Below are 12887 nucleotides of genomic sequence, written 5' to 3'. Positions count from 1 at the left end.
TTAGAGTTTACTCTTCAAATTTGTTGAGCCAGTATTGTTACGTATCTGCACTACATTCATAATCTCATTGAAAAATAATTTTCATTGCTTCTCAAACTCCAGATAATAAAAGGAAAAAAATGTCACATATTACTTTTTTTTTTTTTGAGACTGTCTCGCTTTGTCGTCCAGGCTGGAGTGCAGTGGCGTGATCTCGGCTCACTGCAACCTCCGCCTTCCGGGTTCAAGCCATTCTCCTGCCTCAGCCTCCCGAGTAGCTGGGATTACAGGCGTGTGCCATCACGACCGGCTAATTTTTTGTATTTTTTTTTCAGTAGAGACAGGGTTTCACCGTGTTAGCCAGGATGGTCTCGATCTCCTGACCTCGTGATCTGCCTACCTTAGCCTCCCAAAGTGCTGGGATTAGTTAACACACAGAAATGTTCACCAATTAACACTCTAGTGTATTTAATCTCAGATTTTTTTTAGTTCATCTGTTATATGTAAGTATACATTTTTAATGAGACAATAAATGTATAGATTGCTTTTTAAATTGCTTTATTAGCTTTAAATTTTTCCATGCAAATGGGTGAAACTACTGCTGACAGAAACTTACACGGAGTGCAAAGGCAATCTTCAAATAGAAGCTGGCAACACAAGACCCACTTGACACATGGAAATAACATAGGGTTCACAGCAAACGGATCAGTAAAGGCATATTAGGAAAATGCAAGGAAAAAGAAAACAGCGGGAATCACAGTATTAATCTCATGATAAATGGCAGGAGTCAAGGCATAAGGCAAAATTCATCATGATGGTCATGGTGATTAGAGAGCTCCCCCATAAGGATACGCAGACAATTCCTCAACTGCAGCTCCCTAAGTTTTCTTCTGATTTCTCTCATCTCCTCCATGAATATTTCCATATCATCTCCATCTCCACCCATCCCATCATTGATCTGCCTATTGGGTATGGCCCATCGAAAATTAGGGGCAAGTCGGCGAGCCTGTCCCCGTCGATTTCCTGCAGGCTGGTGGCCTTCACCTCCTCCCAAAGGGCGGTCTTCCTCTCCATTCTGCATAGGCTGCTCCATCTCTTCGTTTTCCTGGTGAATATTTGCCATGATGAGATTTTTTTTTTTCTGGTTGTTTTTCTTTGAACACAAGTAAGACAAAGGCAAGGAGAGAGACTGAATGCTTGGTGCACTGACCAGCAGGATTCAGAGCCCTGATATCAAAGGATTTTTTAATTTCGTTTTTTCCCACCTTAGAAGTTCCGTGCGTCCTCTACGGGGCCTCCAATTAGAGCCCCTCCCTCCAGCTTTCTCCCCTTACCTCCCTTCCCCCAAACCCACCATTTTTCGTTTCCCGGGATTCTTTCCCAGAGCTTTGCAGGCACCAAAATGGAGGACCGGTATAGGAGTGGGGGATGGGGTGGAGGGGGTTGGGGTCTCAGACTAGGCTTTCCTTACGTTCCGACCGCCGCCCCACCACCGTCCCTCGCACCGACCTGGGCCTATCCTTGCAGTCTCCTTCTCCTCCGGATTCTCGCCGCGAGGTGCGCCGCGGAGACACTTAGCCTCGCAGACCTGCAGTCGAGCCGGGGTGGGGGTTGTGGGGGGTGGGGGCTGCTGCAGCGGAACGCTAGCGAAGACCCGCCGCCGCCCGGCCCTTTCCCTGCTCCGGGCCCGGGCTCCCCTCGCTGCCAGCGCCCCGCGTCTCCCGCCCCCCACCCCCACCCCACCCTCGGCCGCCCAGCCCCCCGCGGTGTTCGCTGTTTTCCTGCAGGGACTCGGGGGTGGTTTTCCATCGCTCTTGGTGGCTCTGCCGCCCCTGGAAACCCAGCCGCCCCTGCTTCCCCATCCCTGGGGGCCTCTGTGTTCCCAAGCATGTTGGGGTGTGGAGAAAGCTGGCGGGGACCCCCTGCGCTGTTCTGCGCCTGTCGCCGAGGTCGGTCAGCCGCTGCTGGCATGGCCGGGGCTCGCGGGCCCCGGAGCCCTTACCTGCTCCGCTTTTCCCCGGGCCGGATGCCAGCCCGCCGAGCTCAGGGCAGCGGGGAGCTGGTAGCCAGACGCGAGTGACGACTGCACCGAAGGCTGCGTCGCTCTGCAGCTCTGGGTCACGTGAGGGCCGCGCGTCACCACCGAGCTCGCCCCCCAACTTGGGCGGCCAGTGCAGCAGGATCTCCCCCTTCCCCCCACCCGCCATCGCCATATGCACGCGCAAAAAACAGCCTCCCTACTCCCGTCTGCATGAGGTGCCCCAGAGCGCACAGCCCTGTCACTCTTCTCGGTCCTCTCCAATCTGAGGGCCCACAAGTGGCATCACTGCTCTGCGGTTGGAGTTTGCCCTCCTCTGGTTACCAGGGAGGGTCTGCATCATCCTCCACCACTGCCCCCTCTCACTTCAGGCCTTGGCTTTGGCCTTTTCTGCTTTCTCTCCTTTTCTACCTGGCAACATGCTTTGCGCCGCACTCCCACTTCTACCCCTTGCATGTGCACAGCCATCAATGCCCACGTAGCCCCTGAATTCCTACCCTTCTAGAAAATTTAGAGTGAGGGCTAAGGTGGGGAGGCAGGAGGGCACTTGTCAGAAAGCGGGGCAAGGAAGTGGAGTGGACTGTATATATTTCTTTTTATTTCCTTAAAAAATCTGCATGCTTCAGAAAATTATAAATTATAAGTTTTTAATTTTGAAAGAAATGCTGGTTGGGCGCGGTGGCGTACCTGTAATCCCAGCACTTTGGGAGGCCGAGGCGGGTGGATCACTTGAGGCCAGTAGTGTGAGACCAGCCTGGCCAACATGGTGAGACCCCATCTCTACTAAAAATACAAAAATTAGCTGGGCGTGGTGGCGTGCGCCTGTAATCCCAGCTACTCGGGGGGCTGAGGCAGGAGAATCGCTTAAACCTGGGAGGCGGAGGTTGCAGTGAGCCGGGATCGCACCACTGCACTCCAGCCTGGGCGACAGAGCAAGACCCTGTCAAAAAAAAAAAAAAAAAAAAAAAAGGAAATGCTTTATCCTGCACAATGAAATCTCTCATTGTTTATGTTGACCTGTACCACACAAAATATTTTTTCTGGGCTCCACACAACATCAAACCATTACTTTTGATACATACTAGCTTGTTTAAAATTTTATTTTTGGCCGGGCATGGTGGCTCACGCCTGTAATCCCAGCACTTTGGGAGGCCAAGGCGGGCGGATCACGAGGTCAGGAGATCGAGACCATCCTGGCTAATACGGTGAAACTCCGTCTCTACTAAAAATACAAAAAAATTAGCCAGGCGTGGTGGCACGTGCCTGTAGTCCCAGCTACTCGGGAGGCTGAGGCAGGAGAATCGTTGAACCCGGGAGGCAGAGGTTGCAGTGAGCCGGGTCGCACCACTGCACTTCAGTCTGGGCGGCAGAGCGAGACTCCGTCTCCAAAAAAAAAAAAAAGAAAAGAAAAAATATATAAAAAGGCGGGACTCTTTCTTTTTCTTTTTTTCTTCCCCCCCCCGCGAGACGGAGTCTCGCTCTGTCGCCCAGGCTGGAGTGCAGTGGCGCGATCTCGGCTCACTGCAAGCTCCGCCTCCAGGGTTCATGCCATTCTCCTGCCTCAGCCTCCGGAGTAGCTGGGACTACAGGCGCCTGAAAGGCGGGACTCTTCCTGAACACAGTTGGTGTTTTCGAAATGATCTGTAAAGTAAATCTTCAGGGAGCAGTCTGGTCGTCAGATCTTCACCATTTTATGTAACTTTGATGTTTTTGATATCACAGTCATCAGAGAAAGGGAGTCTTTTATTCCCTGCTTTCCTTTCCAAACCTTTCAAACCATCCCTACAAATATCTTCTTAGTATGAGCTCAGAAGTTAAGTACATATTATGCAGAAAGTAGTTTCAAAACCATCTACCCTTTGGTGCGAATGTTTCAAAATATATTAGAAATAAGCAGGGGGTGTGTGAAACAACTTAACTTGAGACTGAACCTTATCCTGAGTGCAAATGTTCCTTTCTCCAACTTGAAATCATTTTTTAAAAAATTATCACAGCTAGAAAATAGAGATGTCTTTAGAAAAGTGGCATTGTTATAAAAAATATTTGATATCTGTTGTTTATGATAAGGAACCAAAAGCATTAAATGCAGCACTGAGGCAAGACAAGCCAGACAAATGCTTACTAACTCTAGTTTTGGCCCCAAACTCCTGTAGAATTTCCTACCCTGCTAAACCAGATGACACAGTGAATAAAGGAAGAGTATATGCCCAGTGCGTATGTAGTTAGACGTTTTGGAGATATGTATTCCATATAAAATTACATATATATTCTTCTAGAGGTATATGGATATATTAGTACATAGCTCCAAAACATCAAATTATAAAATCACACTCAATATTTGTCTTTTAAAGAAATGTTAGTGATTCCTGGATTCTGTCTCACAGTTAAGAACTTTTTATACAGATTGCTATATTAATGATATCAGCTGGAATGATGCAGTTTCAAAGCATGAACAGTAGTATCAGACAAGTCTGGCTTCAAATTCAGTCAGCTGTTTACTTGATGTTCGACTTTGGATCAATTACTTATCAAGGTCTGTGTGCTTCCTCTGTGAAACAAGGATTGTTAGAATTACACATAACAAGAATTTACTACATAGCCTAGTAAATCATCAATTTTTGTGGACATTATTTTTATTGTTATTCGATGGTTTCTAACATGATTTAAAGAGTAGCAGAGTATGATTCTTTCCTTAGCTAGACCCACTTGTTCTTAAAATCCATGAGGGCCCAAAACATGCTTGCTGTGTTCTATTTTGTGTACCCAGTGACTAATAGTGTTCCTTGCACCAAGTAGGTGATTACTGAATACTTGTTGAATGAATGTATCCAGTACTGAGGCGAATTGGTTGTTTTTCATTCTGGGGACCATATTTAGAGCAATACGGAAAAGCTTTTATGAAAATTAAGAATTACCTAGAAAAAAATCTCCTGAAAGCTGAGAAGCCACTGTGATGTGACTATTGGATATGAAGTTTAGCAAGTGGATTTTTATTTCTTTTGGTGGCTAAATGCTTTGCTGTTTTCCTTTTCACCCATCTTGGATAAATCCTTTGTTCAAAACCATCAAATTTCCTTGGATGAAAACAGACATTTGTTTGTAACATCCAGATTGGATATTATGCTATATTGATTAGTTGTAATAAAGTAATGTTTTAAAGATAGGTGAAAATTATCCGGGAAATGCTGTTATCTTTACTAAAATGTTGTGAATAGGAGTTGATTGAGATGTTTTCTTGACCCTGAAGTTTTCTGAGGAGTTGGAAATAGACAGCACACTGTTGAGAACAAAAACAAATTTTTTCAAAGCCAAGTTAGAAGGACACTATATTCTGCATTTGGGATTCATGTGTCCCAAAAGGCAGAGAGAAAGTGAACTGATTAGATGGTTCTTATCCCCACACACACGTTTTACACATGTTTCAAGCCCAGGAGCCTCAATTCTAATCTGCCCTGGAGGCACCAGGAGGACTCAGAATGAAAAGTGAGATTGGCATTTGAAAATGAATAGAACCAAATCTTTAGTCTGACTGAAACTATTTTAATAAGCAGTAGTGACTGAAAAATTGGAGAACTGGACAGAAATGTAGTTAAAGAAGCCCATTGCCCCGTTTGAAGTGGGGGAGGGAGTGATAGAAAGAACACTGCTGATACAGCTATTGGAAAAATAAAACTGTTTCATGATTTGACCTCAACTAGTGAAGATCCCTCTATTGTATTAGTATCCCATCAGTGGAAGCTCGTTTTTGCTGAAATCTTTATGTGTATTGCCATGACATGGCTCACATGTACTTGTCTGAAATGCACCTGGTTGGACTGTGGTTATTGTCCTATTTTCCTCTCATTATCTCTCCTGTGTGAATGCTAGGCTTGGGAGAAGGTAGTCTGAGCCCTAGTGGGCCCTGTGGGTATGGGTATCTCTGTTCCTGCCTAGAATAGGTTCTCTATGTACCTCTCTGATGCTTTACTGATACTTTTTTATTGTGATTCTCTCTTTCTCTCTAAATTTAAGCACTGATTACAGACTGAAACTAGGTGTTAAGAATATAGGAAATTATGCCTACTCCAGCTTTCCTCTAAGCTATGGCCATTATAACTTTGATGCCAAGATTTCCAAAATGTGGAATGAATCTGATGAAATTTTAAGGGTGTCACTGTAAGAGTTTCAATGATTTGGGAGATAATATATTTAATTCAAGAGATCTAGTCTGAAAAAATAAAAGGGCTATGAGACTAAGATGTCTGAACGTGAAAGCAGCAAATATTCAGCACCTCATTATCTTTTGGGGAACCGAGGGGTATTCTTTTCTTTATTTCATGGATTGCAGATAATATCTTGAGACACCGGAGACCCATGGCCACTCTTTCCTGTTGTTTAGGACTCTGGTGGAAAAGGAGCTCTGCCCTATGCAGTCTCCTAAACTGATGACATTAGCTGGACTATGTGTAGGCCAAGAGAACTCCTTTGGCCCTTCTAGCTTTAGGCTGAGGTGAGCACCTTTCTTACTTTTCCCAGGACTTAGGGATGAACTTTGAGGAGTAACAAAACTCGTGCATAAACGTTCATGAAGTCACTTTATCTTATTTCACTGTTACTACTCCCATGTAAGTTCCATTGCTAGTATACAGTGCAACAAGGGGAACCTGATTTTTTTTTTTTTTTTGAGACGGAGTCTCGCTCTGTCGCCCAGGCTGGAGTGCAGTGGCACAATCTCAGCTCACTGCAACCTCCGCCTCCTGGGTTCACGCCATTCTCCTGCCTCAGCCTCCTGAGTAGCTAGGACTACAGGCGCCTGCCACCATGCCCGGCTAATTTTTTATATTTTTAAATAGAGACGGGGTTTCACCGTGTTAGCCAGGATGGTCTCGATCTCCTGATCTTGTGATCCACCCACCTTGGCCTCCCAGAGTGCTGGGATTACAGGCGTGAGCCACCGCGCCTGGCCAGGGAACCTGATTTTTCACACAAATTTAAAAGACAGAGAAGAAACAGGAGAAATATATTTATACCATATGTGCTATGGGTTGAATTGTATCCCCCCAAGATATATATTGAAGTCCTAAGCCTTATAACCTCTGATTGTGACCTTGTTTGGAAACAGAGCCTTTGAAAATATATTCAAATTAAGGTGATGTCATTAAGCTGGGCCCTAATACAATATGACTGGTGTCCTTATAAGAAGAGGAAAACCAATCCAAGGACAGAGGCAGAGATTACAGTGATGCAGCTTCAAGCCAAAGAATGCCAAGGGTTGACAACCATGACTAAAAGCTAGGAAGAGGCAAGAAAAGAATCTACCCAGAGTCTCTGAGGAAACATGGCTCTGCTGACTCCTTGATTTTGAAATTCTAGCTTCCAGAGCCATGAAAGGACACATTTTTGTTGTTTTAAGCCACCCAGTTTGTGATACTTTGTTACAGCCATCCTAGGAAACCAACAATATGTGAAAGAAAAAGAAAGTTAACATCCATTATATTTAAAGAGCTCTTACAAATTAATAAGAAAAAAATGAACATACCAATGGGAAAATGAGCAATGGATATGAATAAGTAGTTTACAAAAGAAACAAACATGGCCAATAAAAAAATTTATTATTTTAACAAATAATAGTTGAGCATTTATCATGTGCAAATTGCTGTTTTAGGTACTAAGGATGCAGGAGGAAACAGCGTAGACAAGGGCCCTGTTGTCAAAGACCTTCCATTATATTGGGTAATGTTGGGGCTTAGAAACTGATACCCCAAGATATGGTGCTTTGACATGCTGAACTGAAGAGGAACCTCAAGGTCCGTCTGACCTTTCCCACACACTTCTTCACTCTCAATCCTGTCTCTCACAAAGCACAGGATGAAGTTGTTTTCTGAAGTTCCCTTATTTATCTAAAGTCCAGACTCATTAAAGAAGAAAACAATTATCTCTAGTCCCTTCCCTGAGCTTTCATTAACTACACTCATATCTCAGGAAGAAAGACTGAAGTCTGTCAACATGCCTAGACAGACTTTTGTCACAAGCCATTGTCTGCTTTGGATACCCAACAGACTATGTCCCAGGTCATTGTATGTTCTTCAAGCCCATTGAAATAGGATAATAAAATAAACTGTGAAGCCAGAAAAATGGATTAGTAGGCTTATAGAACAGTGGATTTTATAGCTGTGTTTTCTATACCTTTGACTAATTTTGGATTTATAGGGTAGGGTTTATGATCTCAAGTACTAGGCCTTCACAGATTGTGTACTATGAAAACCAAAACAACCTTAGAAATATTTTAGTACAAGGGTCCTATTATTCAAATTGAGAAACTGAGACCCAGAAAAATTAAGGGGCTTGCTCAGGTTTCCAAGAGGGTAGTAGTAGAACTAGATGTAGAGATAGCTTTGTTAGATCTACTAACTCCCAGGAAACAAATCTTTTTCTTTTTCACTTGTTTTCTTAGTGTCTTAGTCAGTTTGGGCTGCTATAACAAAATAGCAGCTGAGTGGTTTAAACAACAAACATTTACTTCTCACAGTTCTGGTGCAAGATCAAGATGTCAGTAGATCCGATGTCTGATGAGGACCCACTTTCTGGTTTGCAGATGGTGATTTTCTCTGTAACATCACATAGTGGAAAGCAGAAAGAGGGGAAGCAAACTCTCTCATGTCTCTTCTTATAGGAGCACTAATCCCATTCATGAGGGCTCCACTCTCATGATCTAATTCCACAGACTCCACCTCCAAATACCATCACACTGGGTATTAAGCTTCAACATATGAAGTTTGGGGGGACACAAACATTCAGTCCATAGAACTTGGCCTATTTTATTTATTTATTTACCTTCTAGGATTATACATATTGTGCATAAACATCTAAGGAAATATTTGAATATTTTATCTATGATTGCCATCTGTCAATCTTAGTCTTCTGTCCCTCCTCTTATATCTTAGAAGAGGGCTTATGACAGTTTCAATCAATAGGGTAGAATAGAGTAGAACTGATGCTATGTGAGTTACAAGGCCAAATCATAAAAGACCATACAGCTTCACCCCTATTTACAGGAAACATTTGTTTTTGAAGCCCTGAGATGGCCATGTTGGATATGCTACATGTGAACCCTCTAGTTGACAGACCCAGATAAGCCTGTCCTTTAGTGTTCTCAGTCTCTGCTATCTCAACACCCAAAGTTTTGGCTCTTTTGGTGATGGGTGATACGTACAAATCATAAATCTTCCAATTTATGACTTTCCACATTTTTCAAGTATTCTACAGTAAATTAGGTGGACATGAGGATAAGCAACACATTATTTTAGAATACTACTAAAACTGATATTTTAGGTATTGGTATACAGATGATTTTAATCTATCTTTAATTAAAGTGCCAAAGATAAATATTCATTTTTTTCTCTTTATCTCTGTCTCTCACACACACCTTTTTTTTCCTACCTCTCTTCCTCCTCCCTCACTACACTCCTGCCCCAGCTGCTGAGTTAGGGGCTATATTTCCTGTCATGACTCTCAGAGACCCAGGCAGTAGTAGCATAAACGTATCTTGTGCTTACATTTTACACTTAGAAACCTTGCCTGGTGACTTGGTGCCCCTGCCCCTCTCTCATCCTCTTCCATTTGGTTGTTTTCATCTTTGAGATTAAAGATGCATTTCTGATATTGGCCATCATTACTTCTATCTTCTAAATCATCTCCGAGGAAAAGGTATCCTTTTGGCAAGGAGAAGGAAAAAAAAGCATTAAGTATTTTGAAAATTTGAGTTATAAAATAACACATACAGAATTATCCTAGTTTTCTTACACATACATAGTGATGAAAATAAAATAACACATATAAATGCTGATATATGCAAGGCATTGTTGTATATGTATATTCATTATTTCATTTATCATTTCAAAGATCCTATGAGGTAGGTGCTAGTAGTATTCTCTGTTTTACAAATAAAAGAATTGCAGGACAGTGAAGTTAAGCAACAGACAGGAAGTGACAGAGCAAGAATTCAAACTCATATAGTCTAGTTCCTAAGTTTATGTTCTTAACCACTACTCAGTTTTATTTTTTAGTAAGTCCCCAATCTAAATCTCACTCATTCTTTTCTTCATTCACCATTTCTTATTTAATATTGTTTGAACACTTTTCTGTGCTAGGCACAGCTTGCCCATATCCACTTCTGAATCTCAGGGCCATATTTAGGAGTTCTGATGCCCAAGACATAGCTCTTTCCATTTGATAAAAATATAAAAATAAAAATTTAGTTCAATAAATATTTATTATCTATCATGTGCTAGGCAAGGCCCTGGAGATATAAAAGAGAACAAAGTAAATATAACATTCATATTCATGGAGTTCATGAATTAATGGGAGGAAACCATAAATTTAGTGCTGTAAATGCTGAAGGGGCACTTGGAGCACAGAGTAAGAGGACCTAATGCAGTTGCCGGTGAAGTCTTCAAAAACAAAATGATGTCTAGGAGATTGATTTCTGGTATGACAGCAGGAAGAGCTCTGCAGACATGTTCTCCAGTGAAACTGGTAAAAATTATAAAACAAAAGAAAACAACAATTTAAAGCCTCTGGAAATGCTCCTAAGGGCCATATGAAATGTGGCACAGGATACTGTCAAATCAATGGAGAAACATCTATTCAAGAAAATCCATAAAAACTCCATAAGAAAGATGAGAATCTGTGGCATTTGAACTTAGACATCTGCTCCCTCCCCACTTCCAGCTCAGAGAAACATAAACTGCATTCCTAACTGGTGGCCAAGAACACAAGGCATCCTCTCCCTCCAGCTGCCGGTCAGGGACTTTCTTCCTAGGAAGAGTAGGATGTCAGCATTTCTCATCCTGCCCCCAACTACCTGTTGCTGAGGCTAAGTCCTGGGTAAGTGCAATCAAGAGGTTGAGACTCCCATCTTCCATCCAGTCCCCACTAATGGAATGAAAGCTATCCCCTGGGTGTGGCACTGCTGAGAATGCTGAGGCCCTAATCATCCTTGCCCTGGCTTGCTGGGCATGGTTTCACAACATGAGAAGTAAGCTGAGAGGACCTTCAGGCTGTTGTTCCCTCCTGTACCTGAATGTCAGCTCCTAAAGCAGGAGTGTCAGAGAGAAGAATGCTATTGTTCCCACCCCCAGATCCAGAGCCCTGGCTCAAATATTTTTGCCTGAGAAGAGAAAACAAGCCATAAAGCATTTATCTTGTAATATTTTCCCGGTAGAACTTACTTCATTTACAACAGAGCATGGAGAAGTTCAAGCCAGTGTTGCTCCAAAAATAGTGGAAGTTGTGGTGGGGACACTTGGAAAGTAATTCATGGGTTTGGTGAAGCTAGCAGTTAACTATTGTCTGGCTGGATTGTTGGAGAGCACCAGAGAGGGAGCTGGCTGGGAGGAGCCCTCTTGGGGTCAGAACAAATGTCAAACACTGATGAAGAGAACCGTTCTTTCACTAGAACCCACATTTGATTAAATTAGTCTGCAGAGCAATTAATGGCCAAGAATATTGTTGGAAATAATAGACCAATCAGTTAGCAATTAGAGGAGCCTAACAGCTGACTATGGTCATGGAAAGACACTAGGAAAGCTCTATCGAAACCATTGTCATCTTAGGGTGTCTGTGGGCATATCAAAAGATGAGCATCCCTGAGGGGCAACATTAGAAGATTAATGCTGGAGGAAGAGAAATAAACTTTACTAAAATAAGCCAGCCAATCACTAAACAAACAGGCAAATAATAACAAGCCCTGGAAGGGGAGGACACAATAACCAGAGTGGCAACAACATATTATCTAAAATGTCTAGTTTCCAACAAAAAATTACAAGACATGAAATAAACAGGAAAGAATGACCAATACCTACACTGGGGGCGTGGGGGTGGTGGGGGAACAGGCAACAGAAACTGTCTGTGACAGTGGCCAGATGCAGGATATCACAGATGTAGGATATTCAAAGTAGCCATTATAAATATATTCTGATAATTAAAGGAAACCATGATTGAATAAGTAAAGGAAGATATGATCTCAATGTTGCATGAAATAGAAATGTCAGTAAAGACATACAAATTATTTTAAAAAAAGAACTACATGGAAATTGTGGAGTTCAAAAGTCCAACAACCTAAATAAAAATTTCACTAGAGGAGCTCAAAAGTAGGTTTGAATTTACAGAAAAAAGAATTAGTGAACTTGAAGATAGATTGAATGTATGCAATTTGAGGGATAGACAGAAAAAAAGATGTTGAAAAATGATGAGATAGCCTTAAAGAAATGTGGGTCACCATGAAGTGCACCAACATATATGTAAAAGGAGTAGCAAAATGACAGGAGAGAAAGGCAAATGAAAAATACTTAAATAAATAATGGCAGAAGACTTTCCAAATTTATTGAAAAACTCCAATGCACACATTGAGGAAGGTTAGAAAAAACAAAACTCCTAACTAGATAAACACAAAGATATTCACAAGTAGATTCATCATAGTGAAAATGCTGAAAGTCAAAAACAAGGAGAAAATTTTGAAAGCAGCAAGAGAAAAACGACTCTTCACATTTAAGGGAACTTCAATAAGATTAACAGCTGGCTCCTCAGCAAAAAAACAAAACAAAAAAAAATTGATGAAGGTAAGAAGACTGTGGAACAACACAGTGAAAGTGCTCAAAAGAAAGAAAACCGTCTCTTAGTGACCAGCTGTTACAGGAAATAGAAAAGAAAAAGAAAACAGTGAACCAGGAATCTTATATCAAACAAATCTATCTTTCAAAATTAAAGGTGAAATTTAGACATTCCCAGATAGACAAAACCTGAGCAAAGTTGTACCTAGCTGACCTGGCTTACAAGAAATACTAAAGGGAGATCTTTAGGCTGAAAAAAAAAAAAAAAAAAAAAACTCCAG

General features: G+C 42.1%; 1 protein-coding gene across 1 annotated transcript; it reads right to left on the bottom strand.

Annotated features, from left to right (window-relative positions):
• Positions 1–520: 520 nt before the first annotated feature.
• BEX3 (brain expressed X-linked 3) lies at positions 521–2207 on the bottom strand. The gene is given in 3 exon segments (XM_024353032.1): positions 521–1117; positions 1119–1132; positions 1982–2207. Coding segments are annotated over 3 exon segments (576 nt in total). The 5' UTR covers positions 2193–2207; the 3' UTR covers positions 521–766.
• Positions 2208–12887: the final 10680 nt, after the last annotated feature.

This window comes from Pan troglodytes, chromosome X (genome assembly GCF_028858775.2).
Source record: "Pan troglodytes isolate AG18354 chromosome X, NHGRI_mPanTro3-v2.0_pri, whole genome shotgun sequence".
Lineage (NCBI taxonomy): Eukaryota > Metazoa > Chordata > Mammalia > Primates > Hominidae > Pan > Pan troglodytes.
This window is presented reverse-complemented; position numbering and strand designations above follow the sequence as displayed.